Source organism: Salvelinus namaycush, chromosome 27 (genome assembly GCF_016432855.1).
Source record: "Salvelinus namaycush isolate Seneca chromosome 27, SaNama_1.0, whole genome shotgun sequence".
Lineage (NCBI taxonomy): Eukaryota > Metazoa > Chordata > Actinopteri > Salmoniformes > Salmonidae > Salvelinus > Salvelinus namaycush.
Window position 1 is genome coordinate 11,737,750 of NC_052333.1, and position 24,449 is coordinate 11,762,198.

Consider the following 24,449-nt stretch of genomic DNA (forward strand, 5'->3'; position numbering starts at 1 on the left):
AGCACCAACCAGCAGCAGGATAAATCCCATTCACACGCTGTGTGCGTGTGAGAATTTGAATTCCACTAAATTATGCAAATAACTTATAGACTGATAAGCATGACGATCCAATGTATTTCCATTGACTAGTATTTCCATCAATGAATAAAAAGCATTATTTAGCTTTTTTTTCCTACAGGTCATTATGGCCGACAACAGATTTAGTTATCAGCTTTTCATTTTTATTATACACCAAAAGCCAGCAATTGCCAGCTAACGGAAACCCTGGGCTACACAGCTAGGTAACGTTAGCTAGCAAGCTAGATAACTAGCTGAACAAAATCATTTCTTTCTCACATCAACGTGCTGACATTTTGCAAACACTAGCCAATTCAAGTTACCTTAACAAACCAGGCTTTATTTAAAAATATCATGGAAGTGTTTAGGCCTTATAAGAGGCAAAAGCAAATTGCACCTAAAACATTGATAATTCCCTTGGGAGTTGCTTCTTGCCTGGACGTGGATGTCGGTGGCTCAGTGCAGTCAAGAAAAACAAAAATACCACTGTTGAGATTTAAAGCTACGGTGGCAATTTCAGAATGTAACAGGCTCTTCAATTTCAGGTAAAACGAAATAAAATAAGTCAAAAAAAGAAGGTAAATGTCTGTACATTTCAGCGGTTTCAAACACATTTCTCTCCTATTACAATTTTTACTTTGAGTGTTGGCTCAACGAGACAATTCTGTTTACATTGCACTGCTTAGAGGGGGGCAACTGTCAGGCTAGTGTCGTGCTCTAACTCCGGAGGTAGCAGTCGAGATGTGTCATTGCAGTAATTTGTGTAACCAATGGTATCTTTGCAAAAAAGTCTGTGTTTAGACCCACTAGGTCAGGGATCATCAACAAGATTCAGCCGAGGATGGTCGGGGGGCAGGAATATAAATACAAATCATTTGTAGACTGCAGATTGATCGCAAGATGCCCAAATAGATATGTTTGACTAAATCATAATAATTTCAAAACTTTCTCACATTTGTATACGATCACGTGTCTCTCTATTATGCGTGGGAATACTTGGGAACAGATTTCTGAAATTAAAATCACTTAGAGCTGATTTCCTGGTGTTTTTCCAATCTTTAATGTCCAACAATGAAAATTCCACACAACAATTTGATTTAATTTTTCTGAGAAAACTTGGGGGTCCGCCCTGCTCTAGGTCCGCCCTGCTCTAGCTAGGTCTTTAGGTGGCTTTTATTTTCCCACGTTTTTATTTTTGACTTATTTTTTCTATGCCTTTCTGAAACACGAAATAGCTGATATATGAAAGAGATCTCCCCCCCATCCTGTAACAGCACTCTCCTTTCTGTCTTTCCTTCTACATCCTTCCGCCTCCCCCTTTCCCTGGATTGTTAATTGTTGGAGAAGGTTTGCTCTCGCTCGCTCTTCATCCCCCCACTTCCTGTAGCAACACTCTCCTCTGTCCTTCCTTCCGCCTCCCCTCCCCCTGGTTTGTTCATTAATGAAGCAGGTTTGTTCTCTCTTTCTCTCTCTCTGGCTTGCTTCTCAGTACAGTAGGGGATTTGCAGCGGTAATATGCAGGATAAGCCTCAGGTCATTCCACCATCATCTGTGCAGACTGCCAGCTAAAAGCAACTGTTTCAGCAAATTGCTTTGCCCCCCCCCCCTCACATAAAATCTCTCACTTCAGTGCCAGGACATTTTCTTAATCTGTTGTTAACCAGATGTTTAGCCATACAGTGCTCCTCCAAACACCATATACAGTGCTCCTCCAAACACCATATACAGTGCTCCTCCAAACACCATTATTGCATCCCAAATGGCACTCTATTCCTATAGTGTATTACTATTGATCATCCTAATGTTAAGGTTATTTTGTAGAACAGCATGGCTGACTGTCTGTTTAACCCCTGGCCAGATAACAGAACAGCATGGCTGACTGTCTGTTTAACCCCTGGCCAGATAACAGAACAGCATGGCTGACTGTCTGTTTAACCCCTGGCCAGATAACAGAACAGCATGGCTGACTGTCTGTTTAACCCCTGGCCAGATAACAGAACAGCATGGCTGACTGTCTGTTTAACCCCTGGCCAGATAACAGAACAGCATGGCTGACTGTCTGTTTAACCCCTGGCCAGATAACAGAACAGCATGGCTGACTGTCTGTTTAACCCCTGGCCAGATAACAGAACAGCATGGCTGACTGTCTGTTTAACCCCTGGCCAGATAACAGAACAGCATGGCTGACTGTCTGTTTAACCCCTGGCCAGATAACAGAACAGCATGGCTGACTGTCTGTTTAACCCCTGGCCAGATAACAGAACAGCATGGCTGACTGTCTGTTTAACCCCTGGCCAGGTAACAGAACAGCATGGCTGACTGTCTGTTTAACCCCTGGCCAGGTAACAGAACAGCATGGCTGACTGTCTGTTTAACCCCTGGCCAGGTAACAGAACAGCATGGCTGACTGTCTGTTTAACCCCTGGCCAGGTAACAGAACAGCATGGCTGACTGTCTGTTTAACCCCTGGCCAGGTAACAGAACAGCATTTATATACCCCCAGCCACTACTCCTATAAAATAAAATAAACATGTTTTTATTAGTAGCCTAGAGCTAGGTATTCAGTATTTCATTAATCTATTGCTGAATCTGGATCTTACTATCAGATAGCATGGATGTGTAGCCTAATTAATTCACATGAAGTTCATTGTGTAATAAGTAGTTATTCTAGTACATTTTTGTGAATGAACGGACGCATACCTTTCAATTATGTTTTTGTGTTATTATCACTTAAACAGACTACTGTAATATGTAGTAGATAGCCTGGATGTTGAGATTCTCTCTACCTGCTGTGACAGCGAAAGGACAAGCGTGTGTGCCTGTGGGCGTGCACTTTATGCCTGTGCACACATATCAGGCGGAGTGTCTGCTCAATATGCCGTTGCTCTTTAAATCATGTGGCTTCAACATGCGGCATCCATTCTGACACTCCCCTTGGCCAATCAGGGGTGTCAGGGCTGCTTACATCACTGGCCAGTCCGGGCTGTGGGGAGGTGGGACTCAGGGAGACGTTTAGTTTGACATTGTAAATAAGCAGGGAACAGTTGTCAGAGAGAGCAGCCAGTGGTTCCTTTCTTCTCCGTACAGCCATGAGAAACGCAAGATCAACCGGAGGACACAGAATGCAGAGGCAAGCTACCGCCATCACTTCCTCACTCACTCTAACGCGCTTTTTTATAACTTTCTTTCTTTTTTGTCTGGTTCTTCTTTCTCTCTCCCTCTTTTCTTTCCTTGACCCCTATCCTTCAGCTCAAGGTAACTTAAAACAGGAAGTTGGCTGGCGGTGAAATGGGTGGTTGGGTGGAGGAAGGGGGAGGAGCGTGGAAAGTGTCAGAGCCTACGAGCATGTGGCTCGGCCAATAGAAAGCAAGGGCTTTGTCCTGTCATTGGGGGATCGTCTGAGTGCGGGGCAGGAGCCCGGTCAGGGGCGGGGTCTGAGTATCATGTTGCAGGCTAGATTGATTACTTTTGAATATTAAAGGGCAAGGAGGCCGGAGGAGATTTTTAACTGGGACTCTGGAGCGCCGCTGTTCTGCCGTTCGTCGCTCCTTCACCTCTCTTTTTTATTTTATTTTCCCCCCCCCTCCTGTGTGCTGAGGCAGGGGTCAACTGAATGACAAACAAAAGGGTCGCTGTCCTGGAGAGCGAGAGGGAGAGGAAATGAGTGATAGGAAGAGAGGGAGACGCTCAACTGTGGGGCAAATGAGGGGACTTGGTCAGAGGAGAAACAGGAGAGAGGGGTGTGTGTTTAGGAGAAGGAGGGTGGTGGGAGGGAGCGGTGGAGACTCAGTTGAGGGGGAGGGGTAGAATAAAGGGGTGGTGGTGAACGCTCTTCTCTCTGTCGGGCAGGCTATATGCTTTTTAAAGGCGGACGGACGGGCAGACTGCCTTTTGTCTGTTCCTGGTTCCGGGGCCCGAGGAAGTTGAGGGCTACAGAGATTTTGTGTGTCAGCCAGCCCCCCCTCTCTCTTCTACAATGCAGAGTAGAGTACAGCCTTTCTCTCTCCTTCTCTCCCACAGCCTACTACACAGCATGAAGGGCACAGGGTAAGTGTGACCACTCAAACACACTAGTAACCACAGACCTGGCTGTGTTTTAGACCACAGCAGGACTCCTCCACTACCCATGTGTACTTTGTCTCTTCTCGTCTTTATCTATCTCTCTCTGCAGAGAAGGGATGCTCTCTCTGTCCTCCCCCTCCTCCTCTTCTGTCGTCCTCTACTTTTCTCCTTGAGAGAAATCTGAGTGTGTGTTTTGGTTGTTTATTTCTGCACCGGACAGCAGTCTGCCCGGCCACCCTCATGTCCTTCAACTGTCACTCCAGTACAGGATCGGTGTTGTTGACATCTTTAGTTAGCATTTTGCAGAATTGAAAGTGGTGCGAATGTGTATATATATTTTTTCACAGTTGATTTGAGTCATGTTAATGTTTTCCTATGAATACTACAATGTAGGCTACTAATATTGAGGCAAGTTCTATTGAATAAGGCTGTTTGTTCTGTGGAACAGCCGTAGCTGGCGTTTATTTGAGACCCTGCTACGGCTGTGCTTTGACTTTGGACTTTCTAGCAGAACGTTAGCAGCTGTTAGTCTCTCTCTCTGGGCTGTGTTGGTCATTGACTCTGTAGCGCTGTGGTAGACCGGCCCAGCACTGTACTCACAGGCAGACAGACTTCAAAGTCATCCAGGATGGTTGCGGTGCTGTGACTGCGGTTGCTGACCAGTGCCCGTCCCAAGGCCCGGTCCTTGGGGCGTAGTTAACACTCGCCTGACAGTGATGCAATGGAGAGGGCAAGATGGTTGCTGGGCTGACTGCTGGATGTTTGGGGGACAATCCGAGACCTCGTAGTTGTGGGGTTTTTGATGTGTGATTGTGAGCTCTCTTTAGATGGAATCTTTATAACATCTTTAGCTCTGTCCTCCCTAATTGAATGTTTCTATTGGTGCCTTTCTCTCTGACAAAGTCCCGTTGGGGAGACGGAGGACAATAACTCCAGAGCTGAAGCCCTGGCTTCCAAATCCCAGCTCCCGTCACTGTTTGCATGAGATTTGAATATCATTTGCAGGTGAGCAGGACTGCATCGTAAGAAAAATGGTTGGGAAAGTAAATGAAAATCCAAACAAACACACAGACACACTCAACCATACACACATACTTGCAGCAAGCACACTCTCCAGCTAAAGTGACTACACACAGGTCTTGTGTGCCTTATTCCTTTGCCCTTGCAGGCAGCCCTGTTTTGAGTGTGTGTATATAATGTTGTGTGTTGTCAACACATGAGCCAAACTGCCAGTTAAAGTTTGCTGGTGGTGTTATGTTATTGATGCTGATATGCAGGTAGCAGCAGTGGGTGCCAGAGCTGCCTGAGCCTAGTGTTCGATGAAGGTCACAAGAATGTGAGACTGACTCCCGCAGTCTTTCTGTCAGCGGAGAGATGGATGAAAGGACAGTGAGGGTTGAGGAATAAGGGACTTGCGGACAGAGATGTCTTTGCGCTCAAAGGAAAGAAGTGACGTAAATGGGGTCGCCCATGCAAGTGCTGCAGTGAAAGTTGAAAAACCTGTTCTCTCTTTCCCCGTCTCGCTCTCTCTATTGCTCGCTCTCACCCTCCCCTCCCCCTTCCCTCTCTCTTTCCCCCTCCCACTCTCTCGCTCCCCCTCCCTCTCTGGTTTCTCTCTCTCTCTCCTCTGTTGAATGACCTTGGGAGATCAGAGCTGAGCGAGTTCTTCCTGGAGTTGGTTTGAAGCAGATCCAAGGGCAAAGTTTGCAGGGACAGAGCACAGCACAGGGCCAGTGGGATGGACGACTTTGACACGGGTCAGGGCTGGCTGTCAGACATTATTACAGGCCGCGGCTCTCTTCAAGCACAGCATCCACCGCAAACTGATCACAACGTGCACATACAGATCTAGCTACGTGTTCTTGGTTAGTCTGTAATTCACTGACTGGCTGAGAACGAGAACCGGGCTCCTTTTTTTGTTCTTGAGTAGATCATTTACCCGGCACGCTGCAACACTGCCAATTTCTGTTCTCTTATTTGTGTGCTTGTGTGTGTGTGTGTGTGTGGGTGGGGGGGGTTGGGTTTTACCTCTGACCTGAATGAATATAGGTGCATTTGGTTTAATATGCCGCTGCCACTTTGCACATAATAGGATTCAACAATGATTGATTCTTCTGTTGTTGTTTTTTATTTTCAGTTTATTTTCCGTCAGTTAAAAAAAAAATTCAATGCTTTATTTCTAAATGTTCATGTTCACACTTGTTCTTCCCAGTCTTTCCCCCGCTGATGTCACTGAGATCTGGATGAAGCAGCTTGACTGAGCTTCCCATGTCAATCCATAACGTGAGGAGAAAAACCATGAAATTGTGTTTTATTTGCCCCCAAAAACATTCCCAAAAAGGCTGATTCTGTGAATGGGACAGTGTTTTTCTGCGAAACAGAATCCTAAAGGGCTTGTATTTAGTGACTTTCCTTGAGTTGACCAAGGCATTCCTGCTTCTAGAATGTGACCTCAGCTATTGACGTTGCATGCAGCTTGTGCAATGTGTACCCTCTTACTGTTTGCACTTTAGGCTTATCATACATCATTTACTGATAGCCTAGCTAGCTTATACTGTATAGCCTAGCCATAGGCTTTGGTTGAATAACTGCAGTTTGTGTGCTCTTGCACCTGACATTTTGCAGTAGGTCACCTTAATGATCATTATAAGTATATAGTTTTATTCCGACAATACAAAAAGTTAACATTCCCATCCTGTCCTTTTGCAGTCCTTTGAGGAAATTCTCTCTCTCTCCTTCTTTCTTTCTCCTCTCTTTCTCTGATGGAGGATCTGATTAGTGACCTCTATTACTCTGTATCTGCCCTCATCACTTCAGTATTTTCACAACAATCAAGGAGGGGAGAATGGAGAGGGGGGGTGGATGGAGGTGGCAAGTGGGATTGACACGAGATGTCTCTTTTGAGCACCTGTCAACATATTACAAATCTGTGAATATTTAATCATTTGGTTACCAAATAATGTTTTTCCTGTAGAAGTTCCAGTCTGTTAAACGGTGAACTACACGTTTTGTTTTTGGAATGGATGTTTTAGTTGTTGGCAAAATGCAAAGTGGTAGGCTACATTCCTCTGTTCCGAAAGGTCATTCCAGCTAGAGGTTGACTAAATAATCCAGGAGTAACATTATGTCAAATCATGTTAGTGTTAAAACAACACAATGCCCATAGCCAAATAAACCCTCACATGAGCATGTAGTTGACCATTGAAAGCATTCTTGTTTTTCTTCAGCATTTCAGAGTTATTCAGTGCAGGCTCTCCTGGGGGAGTTTCACACGTCTGGATTAATGAGTTAGCCAGAACTACTTCTGTCAACATTTTGAACCAGTCAGGAGGAGTCATGGTACCATGACTGCAAAATCTTTAACCTTTAACCTGCTCCATGCTAGCCTTACTTGAAACAATACTGCATACCATACCAAACTACTGCATACCATACCAAACTACTGCATACCATACCAAACTACTGCATACCATGGAAGTCTATTAGTGATATCCTACTGATGTTATTGGAATACATTAGAAAACACCTTTTTGGATGTTGTCCTCACTCAGGCCAAGGTTTGGCTATAGGCTGGGCTACACTAATTGTCCATTAGTCAATAAATCTATTCCCTTTGTGAAGTTCCCCTGTGGTTGCATTACATTGTTAATGCACTCTAAAGCTTGAGGTTTGAAATAGGACAAACTATTGTTGTGATGGTCATGGAGTTGTGGATGACAGTAATTGTCTCATTAAAATCCACCAGCCAGGCCATTAAGGAAGCGATTAACTCAGTGTTTATCATTAGTGTTACTCATTCATTTTCTTTCCGTCAGCGTTGCATTTACCTGAGCAGTGAACACCTCCCTATGCAGAAACAGCTACCTGCAGTGCATCACTCCAATCTGAAAAGTCACTCCTTTCTTGCACCTCGGTCTCCCCCTTTGCAGAATCTACAAGAACAGGACCAGTACAGTAAAATGGTAAAATTGTCTCTAGTCGAGATCTGAGAGGACTAGATGAAGACTTTCTCCCATTTTCCTTGCACCTATCCAGTTTTTTCTGATGTTCTAGGGTGAGTTCAGTCCCAGAAGGGCCCAGGTAAGGAGTGTCATTGTCAGTTTGGACCTGAAGCTGATGACGCTGCTGTGAGTGTGTCCGTGGCCGACCTGCCAGGGGAGAGCAGCAGAGAGGCTGGGCTTGGCAGGACAACAATACTGCTGATTCAGCAGATCCTGCTGCTGAACACCATTTTACTTTCTCAGAGGAGATAGAGAGGGGAGAGAAAGGGGAGAGACGGATGCAGGAGGAGAAGTGGCAGCGGATGGTCAGTGTTGCCGACAAAGCACACGGTGCAGGTCAGGAGAAACTGTACACCGCCATCTCTCTCCTCTTCTCTCTGACCACTGAAGGGCAACAGAACTGCAGAGGAGAGGAAAGCAGCACAGTGCAGCATAGCACCGCCAGCACAGTGCAGCATAGCACCGCCAGCACAGTGCAGCATAGCACCGCCAGCACAGTGCAGCATAGCACCGCCAGCACAGTGCAGCATAGCACCGCCAGCACAGTGCAGCATAGCACCGCCAGCACAGTGCAGCATAGCACAGTGGAACACAGCACAGTAAAAAACAGGGCAATGGCAGTGCAGAAGAACACATATCAAAGACCAGCACAGTGCAGCACCTTACAGTACAGCACATTACATCATGTCACAGTGCTATGTGGACATAGGGTCCAAGTAGAGAGAGACACACCAGTGCAGCCAAGTGTAACCAGTCAACATCACCAGCGGTGTAGTGGAGAGAGAACACAGTTTACATACCCTTTTTTAGTTTGCGCGAGCACCTATTATAGAAAAAGTATATAAAAATGACTCATTGTGAACGCCGATCAGCTCTAACACACCACAGCCTGACGCTCCAAATGGACATGTGTTGGTCACTGCCTCTTCAAGGACATCAGTCCACATTTGGAGAGGCTCACTCGTAGATATTGGATCAGGTTTCTGCTAGGCTAGGACTGCAGAAGGAGAGACTGGTTTATTGCCTACAGTGCTTATATGCATAGAGTGTCTTTTGACATGAGAACTGGTCTGTTGTGGGCGTCGTGTGTATATTGAAGGTCGTAGGGTCACACAGTGAGATTAATAATTGTATTATATCATATCAATTGTATCCGAGAGAGCAAAGCCCCGCTCCGGAGCTATTTAGTTCAGTCAGCTGAGGTTTGGTGTGTGTGTGTGTGTAAGTGGAGACAGCTGTGGCGGTTAGGTCCTACTTGTTTATTTATTAATTAATTTATCTCTTTTCATTAATTGAAGTGTTTACTCTTTTAATTCCCGTTCCCGCTCTCCATTTCCTCCCTGGGCCACCGCAGAAATCCCACTGTTGCCGTGGTAATTAGCCAGATAGTCCTCTGTCATGGTGTTAAGTGAATCATCTAATTATATTATAATTATCTGGCTACCATTTGGAGAGAATACACAATTTAATTTAAATGTTACCTTTATTTAACTAGGCAAGTCGGCTAAGAACAAATTCTTATTTACAATGATGGCCTTCCGGGGAACAGTGGGTTAACTGCCTTGTTCAGTTGGCAGAACGACAGATTTTTACCTTGTCAGCTCGGGGATTCGATCTAGCAACCTTTTGGTTACTGGCCCAACGCTCTAACCACTAGGCTACCTGCCGCCCCCACATACACGCATACGTATAATTGACATTTCTGATCAATTTGAAGTTATTTTAATGGACAAAAAATGTGCTTTTCTTTCAAAAACAAGGACATTTCTAAGTGACCCCAAACTTTTGAACGGTAGTGTACATACAGTACATGCATACACGGATGTCCTACTGCATCCATCACAAGATCAACTCCTGACGCCGCTGTTAAAACGCTGGGCTGCCTTGGAGCTGTACAAAGTAGACAAATGAAACAGTGTTCCTGGAAGGCGTGCCATTAAACTCTTCTTTATGGTTTGTTTTGTCATTCTCCCACTCAGACCAGATCAGGTATGGTAAACTAGAAACAAGGGCATTTGGTTCTTCATTGTAGGCTTAGACTGACTCCACCATAAGACTACAAATCCCATCATTGTTATCTTCATCGCTGGGATTGTTTTGTCGGCTAAGGGGAAGCGGGTTAGTGATTTGCAACAGGACTTCAATCAACCTTGAAATGAAACTGGACACTGGGCAGTCCAACTCATCACAGACACTTTTAGAGGACAGTAACTGTCCTGGCCTGCCATTACATCTGGTCTGATTGATTTATCGACCCCTCCACCCCCCCTGACTTCATTCTGATTGATTTACTCTCTATTTGAAAATAACAGGAAGAAATGCTCATGGTTCAGAACTGATTTATTGTCATACTGTCTGTGTTTTGAACTAATGGAGGACGTGAGCTCAGCTGTGGCCAATGGTTGAGAGGCAGGACTAAGCTATGGCCAATGGCTGAGAGGCAGGACTAGAGAGTCTTTGTGTGGTCATGTTTTTATGCTTCTCGCTCTCTTCTCGCTCTCTCTCTCACATTCTCTCTTCTTTCTCTTGCATTCTCTCTCTCATATTCTCATCATCATGTTTGACCCACATAGCTGGTTTGCATAGCCGTCGGACTGCAACGGCCCTCCCTCCCTGTCTCTTACCTCCCCCTGTTCCAGCCTCTGGCACTTTTTCTCAGCGTTGGGTTAATGCTGCTCCGTTGTACACACCCCTGACTGGACACACACCACACCCAGCTATTATAGTGTTTCCCTTTTCTCTTGTCGCCTGTCCATTATTCCCAGGAAAGAAGAGAGGGAGAGGTGAGGTTGCACTGTAGACCGGCTCAGACAGGCAGGCTAATGTTCACAGCAGAATTCCTGGCATGCCATAGTAACCTGGTTGTTCCCTTTCTGGGAGCCAGACTCAGGCCTCACGTTACAGAGTTATGTGGATATGGAGGTGTGTGTGTTTTGGTGCTTGAGTGCGGGGGTGAGTTGTTACTAGAGGGAGTGGAATACTCTGAGCTAGGCTTGTGCCTGTATACCGGGGTATTTTCAATTACCTATGGTATGATTTTTGTCAAAAGCAAATGTGCGGGCATCCCAAAGCTCTGGGGGGTGCGCAGTACCCCACTGCTTATAATATGTTAACTATCTAAGATGTGCCAAATACGTTAGGTTCAGTCTGGGCTCCAGCTATGCATGTGGTTTGCTAAATGGCAGGATCAAGATCCCTGCTGCCTAAAAAATGGGGCACTCAGGCCTGTCCTCAGACTTGGGGTGACTAATACCCCACATAGTGACATGACAGACTAGAGTCTTCTTTGATGCAGTTTGATGTAGCTGTAGGCTACTAATGTGGTTGTTCCATGCAGCGATCTGTCGTTAGGCATGTCAAGGATTGATGGGCGGCAACAGAAATAGAAACGGCCCGGCCTATATTTAAAATTCAATGTATTCTAATTGAAGGTTTTCCAATGGAGTTGCTAGAGCTCTGGCCAGTGGGGCCTTTGGCTGCCATTGTGGGTCAACTCTGGTGTGCTGTTCTTGGTAGATTTGATTCACTCGTCCACCTTTCATTGATCGACTCAAGATAATTGTTCATTCATACAGTAAATCATTGTTCATTCATACAGTAAATCATAGTATATGTTTTTTTTTTCTGAATCTGATATTTTGCCCTTTCACACTCTTTTCCTGTCTCTTGGTCTCTCCCACTCTCCTCCCTCCTTCTCTCTCCCTCCCTCCCCCTGCAGTGAGCATGTCTGCAGATTCGTTTGGCGCCGGGGGCAGCGATGCCCAGCAGAGCCTACAGTCCTTCTGGCCACGCGTCATGGAAGAGATCAGGAACCTCACGGTGGTACGTCACGCCCTCCCTCCGTCACACACACACACAAGCATGGATGTTGCAGACACACACACACCCTTCATTGTGGTACACATACGCACCTCACAAGTGGTTTCCACATGACCTGCCCCTAACACCCCTTGGCTCTGTTTCAGAAGGATTTCCGCGTGCAGGAGTTGCCTCTCGCCCGAATCAAGAAAATCATGAAGCTGGATGAAGATGTGAAGGTAGGAGGCGGGGCTTACACATCACAGGTCACCACTCTCTGTGATCACTCTATGACGTCTTCATCAACACCCTATTCAGATTACTTAACATGGCAATGTGTAGCTGAGGTGTCCACAGCTGGCTGAAATTAACAGAGGATTCACAGGACCCACTAGCTCATTCTGTAGAAAATGCTTTGAGGAGGCATGTTATTTGCAACCGTACCTCATCAAATTGTATTTGTCACATACACGTGTTTAGCAGATGTTATTGCGGGTGTAGCGAAATGCTTGTTTCTAGCTCCAACAGTGCAGTAATATCTAACAATTTACAACAATACACACACCCATCCCGTAGTGGCTAGTAGATAAGCAGTAGCAGCTTAATATATAAGCAGTAGCAGCTTAATATATAAGCAGTAGCAGCTTAAAAGACAAGCAGTAGCAGCTTAATAGACAAGTAGTAGCAGCTTAATAGACAAGTAGTAGCAGCTTAATAGACAAGTAGTAGCAGCTTAATAGACAAGCAGTAGCAGCTTAATAGACAAGCAGTAGCAGCTTAATAGACAAGCAGTAGCAGCTTAATAGACAAGCAGTAGCAGCTTAATAGACAAGCAGTAGCAGCTTAATAGACAAGCAGTAGCAGCTTAATAGACAAGCAGTAGCAGCTTAACTGGGTGGAGGAAGAAGCTGAACTGAAGGCTGCAGTTACAACTTGCACACAATTTTAGTTGATTGTAACTGAGTTGCTTGTTGACTGCTTCGTGAAACACCCCTCTGCAACTCATCTGCAACTTGGTTGCACCCAGTTGAAACTTTTCAACTTTGTGCAACTAGTTGCAATCAACAGCCAATCAAAACAGACACTTTTGTCACATGATCCATTCGAAGGTTCGGAATTCCGACCAAATTGCCATGTCAACACAGCTGTCAGTGCTGCGCAGCACAAACCGCAATCGGGGTAGACAGAACAAAGACTAGCACAGCAGGAGAAGTATACAAATGATTGTACATGGTTTAGCAGTCAATAAATGTAAGTGAATCCAAACCTCTCCCTTACCAGTTTCAACTGAAATGGTCCACCATTTGATTTAGCAGTGTGAGGGGTTGAGAGTGCCCACCTCGAGGGGAATGTTTCCTGACTACTGCCGAGGTGTGATGGTCTTTCTGGCGCTTATAGCTGCCAAGCATCACCCAGGTGGATGCTACACTTCAGTAGTAGACTATCCAGCCTATCTACAGAGGAGGAGGAGACAACAGACGAGGTGCCTGATGAAGATCTCTGGGCTTGTCTAAGTAACTGACTGACACTGCTCCCTCTCTGTGCCATCGAAGCTCCCGCCGCTTAAACTACTGCCCAGCCTTTCTGAACTGCTTGTCTGAATGTAACAGTATAGCTTCCGTCCCTCTCCTCGCCCCTACCTGGGCTCGAACCAGGGACCCTCTGCACACATCGACAACAGCCACCCTCGAAGCATCGTTACCCATCGCTCCACAAAAGCAGCGGCCCTTGCAGGGCAAGGGGAACAACTACTTCAAGGTCTCAGAGCGAGTGACGTCACCGATTGAAACGCTATTAGCGCGCACCCTGCTAACTAGCTAGCCATTTCATATCGGTTACATGAACAACACCTTATCTGAATCTGTGGAAGACCATCGCCCAAAACCGGCCAGATCTTTTATACATTTTTACAGCGTTTTTGAGATTCTGTTTGTAATGCAAAAAGATATATAAAAATAAATATATTATAGTTTGTTGCTAGCTTGGTTAGCTCATAGCTAGTTAGCTGTGTTGGTGTTTTGGATAACTAGCTAAATTGTACAGGCTGCATTTGTTCTATATCCGTGTTACAATAACCAAACGGTTGGATAAACAAATCATTTGTGAAACCACAATGTAAGGCAGCAGGTGACATGATTGGCTGTCGCATGCAATTTTAATTGCGTTTGAGTTCCTTCATGTAACAGCAAAGTTGCTTGAGATGATGTCATTTGCAACTAAAATTGCATGAAAGTTGCTTCATGTAACCCCAGCCTTGGAGATCAGCAGATCACTGACATGCTGTACATCTAGAGGGACCCTTCTGCTAGCCATGACGCAGAGTGTGTGGGTTTGTTATGCTAGCCATGACCCAGCAGCTCTGTAGCCTGCTGCTTGCATTCCGGGCGAACTCCACGACATGCCCAACTTCTAAATGTCACTCAGTGGAAAGGTTTTCAGAAGTTTAGGTTAGGTCTCTTCCCTTTAGTAGCAAAGTCTACGGGCGGCCTATCTATACAACCCTGTCTAGTTGTGTACGTTTTTGTGTTCTGTGTGTGTGTTCCCTGTTTCCCCCTAGTTCTAACATGTCATCGCCGTGTCTCCATAGATGATCAGTGCGGAGGCTCCGGTGCTGTTTGCCAAGGCAGCTCAGATCTTCATCACAGAGCTCACGCTGAGGGCCTGGATTCACACTGAAGACAACAAGAGACGCACCTTACAGGTCAGTCACACCCTCCCTAGTGTGTAAAGAGGTCACGCGCGCACCTTCCCTAGTCTGTAAAGAGGTCACGCACCCATGTGCACACACAGTCTACTGCCCCATTTGACATTTAAAGACAACACATGCACACATGCAGTTGTGCTGGTCCCAGTGTGTGTAGAGGCCCCACACCGCCATCCCCTGAGGACCGGCTCTGTTAAAATCCTTTTCTCTCTGTCCGCTCTGAAAGCAAAGCTTGGCTACTGTGACCCACTTTTACTCACAACGCCATTTTGCTCTCTTATCCCAGAGCCAGGAGAATTACATGGATCCTGGAGTGACGCTAGGGAATGGGGAAGACCTAGAGAGAGACAAAGTGAAAGCGATTGTGGGGAGAGAGTGTGAGAGAAGAGAACGAGAGAGCAAGAGTGAGAAAGCGAGTGAGAGTAGCAAGAGGAAGGGAGAGAGGGGAAAGAGGGAGACTGGGAGAGTGAGAGAAAAGAGAGGGAGACAAAAGAGTGGGTTGATCAGAGTGGTTTGGAAAGCCAGGGCTAGTCACACCTGTGGGTCAGAGGGCAGACCAGCCAGTCAGCCATACAATGAAACATTAAAGCAGAGTTCCCCAGTTCTCTCTCTTCTTCATCCATGCACACAGTGCCTTCAGAAAGTATTCACACCCCTTGACTCTTTCCACATCTTGTTGTGTTACAAAGTGGTATTCAAATACATTTAATTGAAATGTCTTGTCAACCATCTACACAACATACTCTGTCAAAGTGGAAGAAAAATTCTAACATTTGTAAAAAATGTAAATTACAATAAATACTAATATCTTGATTAGATAAGTATTCAACCCCGAGTCAATACATGTTAGAATCACAGCTATTACAGCTGTGAGTCTTTTTGGGTAAGTCTCTAAGAGCTTTGCACACCTGCATTGTACAATATTTGCTATACAGCCATTTTTAAGACTTGCCCATAGATTTCGGAGCCAATTTAGGTCAAAACTGAAACTAGGCCACTCAGAAATGTTCAATGGCGTCTTGGTAAGCAACTCCAATTTGCAAAGTTGCTAGCCGACTAGTGTTACGTTAGCAATGCATTAGTCAGCTAGTTGCTATCAACACCTATCTTACAGCTGCATTAAATTAAACCATCTAACCAGTTATCAAATAATGTTACCGGTATATGTAGTTATCTTGGCCAGCTAGCTAAAGTTAGCTGGCTAAAATAAGTAATCTAGCCAACCACCACCGTCAACAAAGCTAAGTAGTAAGCCAGAGAACAACTAGTCTAGCACAGGCAGGAACCCACAGAACACACACAAAAAAATCCAGCAGATGTGAAGTAAAGAAAGTGGAGATTTAACGATTGAAGACTGGGTCATTCTCACGGAACTGGTATTTGACCCAAAAATTCTCGTGTTATTTTTCATGAAATTACCTTTTGGTTCACTGAGATTAGGATCTGTACTTATCTATTTCATTATAATGTTTTTTGATCAGATATTATGCATTTTTCCACAATTACCAATGCAAAAATGTTAATTACCGCAACTGTTTATCCAAGGTCTTTACAGGTAATATTGGTTTATTAAGATGTGGATATTCGTGGAATATAAGCGAATAAATTAACTAAAACTTTATTTCAACCTGATTGGAGTGTTACGGTAATCAGACCACGCACACTGGTTTTACGTAATAAATATTTAATTTAATGTAAATTTAAAGTAGTATACCATTTTTAAATTACAAATTACAGCAACATATTTTGTTTTGTTTTCAAATAAATTTGGTTTTTCTAAAGTAAAATTGTATAAAATTACCCGAGAATTTAATCCAGACGCATTTCGGTAATGGGAATTTGGGGTGGAAATCTATTTAAAGTAACACAACATTTTTTTTTTTTTTTTTTTACATCTTAGTCTTTAGCATGATAGTTGATTGTTGCAGATGCATCATGGTTTTGTAACCCCATTTGCTGCAGATATGTTTAAAATTGGTTTCATGAGAATCACCTAGCTGAGTTGGCTAAGGAGAGAGGTGCTTCAGAGGGAGATGCCATTTCACCAGCCGAGGGAGAGTCTGCTAATCCAATAGCGATATAGTGAGGTAAATCTAAAGAAAGATTCCAGAGGCAATAATACAGAGGCGGCATTGGTCACAGGAGATGAGGAGAAGAGTCTACAATAAGACAGCGATCGTAGGAAAACTCCAGGCAGATTGAAATGATCGCAACAGCACAGTCAGTCATCTACGGTAGCTCGCTAGTACTAAACCAAGGTTGAAAAACTCTGGTACCCTACTTTGTGGAGATCATACGGCCCCCACGTGTGGGGAATCTGATTGGTTGTTTACTTAACACCGCCTTGTGTTTGGTGGATTATAGCTCACCACTGACAACACTCGGTCTGCATGGCTAGTGGCTAATGTTAGCCAACTCAAGCTAGCTAACGCAGAGTAGTTTCTCCATAAGATGTTGAGAAATAGTGCATTGTGGGTAGTTTAGAAGATATCCCCGGACATAAGTTATTAAATATGTTTTTTTTTTTTAAATAACATAAGTATTTTTGTAGTTATAGGTAACCATATCGTGACTACAACTAAGTTACTAAGTCTTTGACCACACTGTGTTTTTACTTTGAGTAAAAACAAATTCTTGCTACCCTTTAACAACCTCGAAATAGAATACCAATTTGGTTTCAAGTTCCTCACGTTAATTGCATTTTTACACCACAGGTGGTGTTACATGTGTTTTATTAATAAGACAGCACTGCTTGCAATCACACTCATTTTATCTCTCTTTCACACACACACACACACACACACACACACACACACACACACACACACACACACACACACACACACACACACACACTCCGGCTCTCGTCAGTGCTAGGGTTCCGTTGTGTCAACGGCACGCCGATCAGGGTCTCCATGGCGACGCTCATCAATATAACAACTGTGGATGTGACCCGGTGTTACCTGATATATTAATCTCACAGCGCTATAAATACACAGATGTAGGGGGCCCCAATGGGGGGACTTAGATGCCAATATCCTGTGGAAAATGACACACACACTAGAGGAGTGGGTCTCGGGAGGACAGTGATGCTAAGAATACATCACACAACTCCCGGTGTCCTTAATCTGGTGCTGCTCACAGTGGGCCTATGGCTCTATGGCTAATTCTGCTGTTTTTACATGGTATGTGTTGAAGTAGGCAAAGCCTTTTACAGTTCCACTGAGAGCAAACTCCTTTTACTATTGTTTACAAAGCTGTTCGAGTTTGACCTAGAAGTTTTTATAAACTGTCTTTTCTTCAAACGCTTTCAAAAAGGCTATATTTGGAGCGAGCAGCAGAAGTACAAAGACGGTTTTATATTTAGCCTAGTTTTTTCACATACTGAATGAGGAGCCTAATGTTCAGCCTCAACTCTTATTTCCTGTGTTACAGAGGAACGACATTGCCATGGCGATAACGAAGTTCGACCAGTTTGACTTCCTTATCGACATTGTGCCCCGGGACGAGCTCAAGCCCCCCAAACGACAGGTAGGGTGTGTGTGTGTGTGTGTGTGTGTGTGTGGGGGGGTCTATCTACATTTAATTTCAGAACCCCGGCAGGGTGGAGTACCACTCCTGGCAGCCTGGAGGCGCTGTAAACATCCTTGACTGGAAGCTGGGGTTTGGACAGCAAGGGCTTTCAGTCGGATGTTTGCAGCGTCTGGCTGCCCATTACTTCCAACAGTGCCACCATAGCCTCTAATCTCCATCAGAACCACCAATACCCCATAACTTGTAATCACTATCAACATAATCACCACGGTGTTAACGGATGGCCCCTCAACCACATTACAGTCCTGACTCAGATTGATGGTGTTGAACAGTGGCTCCTAAGCATTTTAAAATGTGACCACCTAAATAGACCGATTCACCAAGTCTGTGGCCAGGGGTGTAAACATCCTACACTCTCAGCTGTGACATCATCGAGCTGGGAGAGGGGTGTTTACGCTTCTGGTGACGGGGAAACTGCCACCTCCTACAGTACCCTGGAAGATCAACCAACCCGCACGTTTTAGGGAACTGTTACCTTGTACTTCTGACAATGATGAGGCCTTGAGTTTACTTTTCTGAGCACAAAGAAATATGGAAGCTTGTAGTGCTGTGTCATTGCTCTAACTGGCAGCTGTTAGACCATATCAGACTAGACACAAAGAGCCTTCATGCTTGTTAATGGCTGACGAAATGTCCAATGAGTCATTGAATGAGCTTTCCATTCACAGTTTATGATTAAATCATTCTCAATAGTGTGCCAAGGTCTTGTTTTCATGAATGGAAACGATCCCTTTCTGTCTGCTGAAGTGTTCTTGTGTTCTGAAAAGTGTTGTTGGGTTGTGAAAACCCATTGTCTTGACGAAGACCCATAAGGCCTTGAGCCTGAGTGTTGTCGACTGGGATCATCAAGGTCCTCCAGTGCTAATGGATCCTCTGGTTGCGTCCCAATCGGTACCCTATTCCCTATGTAGTGCACTACTTTTGCCCAGGGCCCATAGGGCTCTCATAGGGCTCCCATAGGGCTCTGGTCAAAAGTAGTGCACTGAATAGGGAATATGGTGCCATTTGGAATGTACCCTCTATTTAGAATCACATTACTCATCCATCCAGGCTCTATCAGTTATTTATCTGGGTCTCTTACCTATTGTATTACACTGGCAAAATAATTAATGGAGCTGTAATGGACTGATATGCTTCTCTGTTATCCCCTCTCTCTTTCTCTCTCTCACCATCTCTCTCGCACTCTCTCACCATTTCTCTCTCTTTTTCTCTCTCTCTTGCTTGCCCCCTCTCTTTTTGCGTGTGTACAGGAGGAGGTGCGTCAGTCGGTGGCCCCAGCAGAGCCGGTTCAGTACTACTTCACCCTGGCTCAGCAGCCAGGCCAGGTGCAGGGCCAGCAGGCCACTGGACAACAGGCTACCACCATCCAGCCTGGACAGATCATCATCGCACAGCCACAGCAAGGACAGGTAAACTGGAGAATAGACCTGCACCACACGTACGTGCACTGACACAGACAGAGAGACCACGTGTGCAGACACACACGCACCACACCAGACACACTGAACATACTACTCCACAAACAACCGGTAAGCTACCAACATTCAGCCTAGGCAAAGATGTAGTGTACACCACAAACACACCGTGACACAGGTTGGCAGATCACCAGCTCTCCTAACACTCTCCCAGTCAAAAACCCTCTCCAACCCTGTCCACTATAAAACAGTGTGAATGGGGTAATAACAGTGGGTTTTATTGATATTATCCTTGGCAAGCACAGCCGATCCGCACTCTGGCCTCAACTCTTTCCCACCAGCAGGGATGAATGACCCGTACACACCCAGCACACAAACACACAGCTATAAAAGCAGTGATACAGGGCCATTTGATCTACCCACTTAAGTCACTCCCCTCTCTGCTGGAGGTCCAGAACATCACAGTACAGTAACACTAGGGCTGTGTCTCTAATGTCACCCTATTCCATAATCAGTGAACTACTTTTGACCAGGGCCCATAGGGAATAGGGTGCCATTTGGGATGCAGCCTAGACTCCCTGTGAGACTGTTCTCTGCCACTCCACTGTACTTCTCTCTGAAGAGGAGGAACATATGAGTAAACAGATGGGTGGGTTGCCCCCTCATCCCTAGTCTTTTTCCTTCTCTGAGTGTGGTTCCCCAGGCACCCCTCTGTCTCTCTTTTGTGTTCCCTCTCCTGCTCCATTATTCTCCCTCCCTGTTGAATGTGTTCTCTCTTCTTGCTTCAGCAGGCTGCCTTAGTTTCACTGATCTGTCACAGTTCCAAAGCCACAGTCAGGCTAGAGCTGCTACTGTCCCCTCACAGTCACCGAGCAGAGCAGGGGAGGCCACTACATGACTGGCACCTTAGAATAGGTGACTAGTTTAGACTACTGGGTTACAGTTAAGAGGCCAGGGAGGAAGAGGGATGGTGGGATGGATGAGGGGAAAGGATCTGAAAAACAGATGGATAAAGTGTGAGATACCTAGAGATTGAGGGAGGAGGGTAACGAGGTCCTAATTCATTGCTCAATTCCTGTGTGTGTGTGTGTGTGTGTGTGTGTGTGTGTGTGTGTGTGTGTGTGTGTGTACGCATCTTCGCCAGACTTGCCTGCTAAGAGCTTTCAGTGTCACTAGTCGTCACTGTTGCACCAGTTCTGTCACATTCCCTCTCGTGACACAAAGTCCCTAGCGGACTGATCTGTTACGAAACCAAACCTCAATTTCTATTGCACATCTACAGTGTATTATTAGAACTCCCATTTCCTACTGTAGGATACATCTTTATCTTCATTAACCTCTAACGCCTCCCTAACCCGGATCCGGGATCCCCCCCAACACAAAAGCTGACTAGCATAGCCTAGCCTAAAGTTACAGGGATATCATAAAATAAAATGTTCATGAAATCACAAGTCCAAGACACCAAATGAAAGATACAGATCTTGTGATTCAAGCCATCATCTCTGATTTGTTAAATGTTTTACAGGGAAGACACAATATGTAAATCTATTAGCTAACCACTGTTAGCAAAAGACAACAATTTTCTTACTCCACCATTTTCTTACTGCATCAGTAGCTATCACCAATTCGGCCAAATAAAGATATTGATAGCCACTAACCAAGAAAAAACCTCATCAGATGACAGTCTGATAACATATTTATTGTATAGGATAGGTTTTGTTAGAAAAATGTGCATATTTCAGGTATAAATCATAGTTTACAATTGCACCCACCATCACAACTCGACTAGAAAAAATACAGAGAGCAACGTGTATTACCTAATTACTAATCATAAAACATTTCTTAAAAATACACAGCGTACACTAATTGAAAGACACAGATCCTGTGAATCCAGACAATATTTCAGATTTTCTAAGTGTCTTACAGCGAAAACACAATAAATCGTTATATTACCATAGCACATGTGCAAACATTACCCCAGCATTGATTCACGGCAAAGAGAGCGATAACGTTATCATCGCCAAAATATATTAATTTTTTCACTAACCTTCTCAGAATTCTTCAGATGACACTCCTGTAACATCATATTACAACATACAGTTGTTCGAAAATGTGCATATTTAGCCACCAAAATCATGGTTAGACAATGAGAAAAGTAGGCAAGCTGGTCAGAAAATGTCGGGCGCCATATTAGACAGTGATCTAGTCTTATACATAAATACTCATAAACTTGACTAAAAAATACAGGGTGGACAGCGATTGATAGACAATTTAATTCTTAATGCAATCGCTGAATTACATTTTTTAAATTATCCTTACTTTTCAATACAGGTTGCGCCAAGCGAAGCTACACCAAACAAAATGGCGGCATAAGCGTTTAACATTTTTCGACAGAAACACGATTTATCATCATAAATAGTTCTTACTATGAGCTGTTCTTCCATCAGAATCTTGGGCAATGAATCCTTTCTCCGGTCTAATCGTCTTTTGGTCGAAAGATGTCCTCTTGTCCCGTCGAAATGGCCAATTACGTTCACCATGCACTCAAAGTGCCCAGCTCCTCAAAGTGTATCACACAGAAATGCCATAAAATCGCCCTAAACGGATATAAATTGCTATAAAACGGTTCAAATTAACTACCTTATGATGTTTTTAACACCTATAACGAGTAAAAACATGACCGGAGAAATATTACTAGCTAAACAACAGCTTGGAAAGAGGCAAGTCCGATGTCCATCGTGCGTCAGGCGCAGGCAGGAAAAGAAAGCTACTTCCGGTCTTTGGTGTTTTATAGAGGCCCTGATTGCGCAATCGACTCCATTCAAAGCGTCACCACGTACTGACATCCAGAGGAAGACGTAGGCAGTGTTTGTTTCTTCATAGCATTTACAGGGACTTTACAACCGACCTGGGAACAGGGGCAAAGATTTCTGAAATCTCACTCCCTGTCATGAAAAGTGCTGTAGAAGGAGTTCTGTTTCACTCAGAGACAAAATTCCAACGGCTATAGAAACTAGAGAGTGTTTTCTATCCAATAATAATAATAATATGCATATTGTACGAGCAAGAATTGAGTAGGAAGCCGTTTAATCTGAAGACCGATTTATGCTAAGTCGAAACAGCACCCCCTATATTCGCAAGAAGTTAACAGCTGCTCTTTCGCCATTAAATCTGTATACCTTCTGCTCTATGCATTTCTTCCAACCATAATTTAGTTCACATGCTCATTGTTTGTTGTGTGTGATCTGATGACAGGTGTCTGACTGTGTGTGTGATCTGATGACAGGTGTCTGACTGTGTGTGTGTGATCTGATGACAGGTGTCTGACTGTGTGTGTGTGATCTGATGACCGGTGTATGTGTGTGATCTGATGACAGGTGTCTGACTGTGTGTGTGTTCTGATGACAGGTGTGTGTGTGATCTGATGACAGGTGTCTGACTGTGTGTGTGATCTGATGACAGGTGTCTGACTGTGTGTGTGTTCTGATGACAGGTGTCTGACTGTGTGTGTGTTCTGATGACAGGTGTCTGACTGTGTGTGTGTTCTGATGACAGGTGTGTGTGTGATCTGATGACCGGTGTCTGACTGTGTGTGTGTTCTGATGACAGGTGTCTGACTGTGTGTGTGATCTGATGACAGGTGTGTGTGTGATCTGATGACCGGTGTCTGACTGTGTGTGTGTTCTGATGACAGGTGTCTGACTGTGTGTGTGATCTGATGACAGGTGTCTGACTGTGTGTGTGTTCTGATGACAGGTGTCTGACTGTGTGTGTGTTCTGATGACAGGTGTGTGTGTGATCTGATGACCGGTGTCTGACTGTGTGTGTGTGTTCTGATGACAGGTGTGTGAGGATGACCGGTGTCTGACTGTGTGTGTTCTGATGACAGGTGTGTGTGTGATCTGATGACCGGTGTGTGTGTGTGTGTGATCTGATGACCGGTGTGTGTGTGTGTGCTACTTCTTCCTTTTCACTCTGCATGTGCTTGTAGTCATGTTTGTAAAGCTCCCTCTTTCTCTTCCTCTCTCTTCCCTCCCCCCTTCAGGTGCTGCAGGGGACCACAATGCAACAGTTACAGCAGGTGCAGGTAGCCCAGTCACAGGGCACACCTATCACGGTAAACCCCCCCCCCCCCAGTCAACATCTGAAACACCCCCCCATCACAGTACTCCTAGTTGTACGGTGAAGTTGCTCCTAGATGCTGATCTTGGATCAGTTTTGCAATTACCCCACTAAATAGTTAAGGTTAGGGTTGGGAGAGGGGATGCTGATCCTAGATCTGTACCTAGGGGAAATGTCATCCCGTAGCGCACCCCTCCACATTTAATCAGGAAGGTTAGTTCTTCCTTTCTCTCCTGTCCATCTCCACTTGGTGCTCCAGGCCTGCAGTTTAACTTTTGACTCAGCAGCAGCTGGCTCATTAGTGACGTTAGTCAGATCAACTGGCTCATTATGGACGTTAGTCAGATCAACTGGCTCATTATGGACGTTAGTCAGATCAGATTAGCTGTCTCATTAGGGACGTTAGTCAGATTAGCTGTCTCATTATGGACGTTAGTCAGATCAACTGGCTCATTATGGACGTTAGTCAGATCAGATTAGCTGTCTCATTAGGGACGTTAGTCAGATCAACTGGCTCATTATGAACGTTAGTCAGATCAGATCAGCTGTCTCATTATGGACGTTAGTCAGATCAACTGGCTTATTAGGGACGTTAGTCAGATCAGCTGTCTCATTAGGGACGTTAGTCAGATCAGATCAGCTGTCTCATTAGGGACGTTAGTCAGATCAGATCAGCTGTCTCATTAGGGACGTTAG

At 44.8% G+C, this 24,449-nt stretch overlaps 1 protein-coding gene across 11 annotated transcripts in view; it reads left to right on the forward strand.

The window, feature by feature from the left end:
* Window positions 1–24,449, forward strand: part of LOC120022066 (nuclear transcription factor Y subunit gamma-like) — a 57,105-nt gene that overhangs the window by 23,441 nt on the left and 9,215 nt on the right. For 2 of the 11 annotated variants that reach the window (XM_038965860.1, XM_038965866.1), the window contains exons 2-7: window positions 11,839–11,942; window positions 12,086–12,157; window positions 14,506–14,619; window positions 18,058–18,153; window positions 19,467–19,625; window positions 23,677–23,748. In XM_038965860.1, coding sequence (XP_038821788.1) covers window positions 11,839–11,942; window positions 12,086–12,157; window positions 14,506–14,619; window positions 18,058–18,153; window positions 19,467–19,625; window positions 23,677–23,748 — 617 coding nt within the window. Of the gene's footprint in view, window positions 1–3,067; window positions 3,188–3,861; window positions 4,105–5,022; window positions 5,125–6,237; window positions 6,403–11,838; window positions 11,943–12,085; window positions 12,158–14,505; window positions 14,620–18,057; window positions 18,154–19,466; window positions 19,626–23,676; window positions 23,749–24,449 lie in introns of those variants that run through there. The other 9 variants (XM_038965868.1, XM_038965870.1, XM_038965864.1 and 6 more) reach the window with 8 other exon arrangements.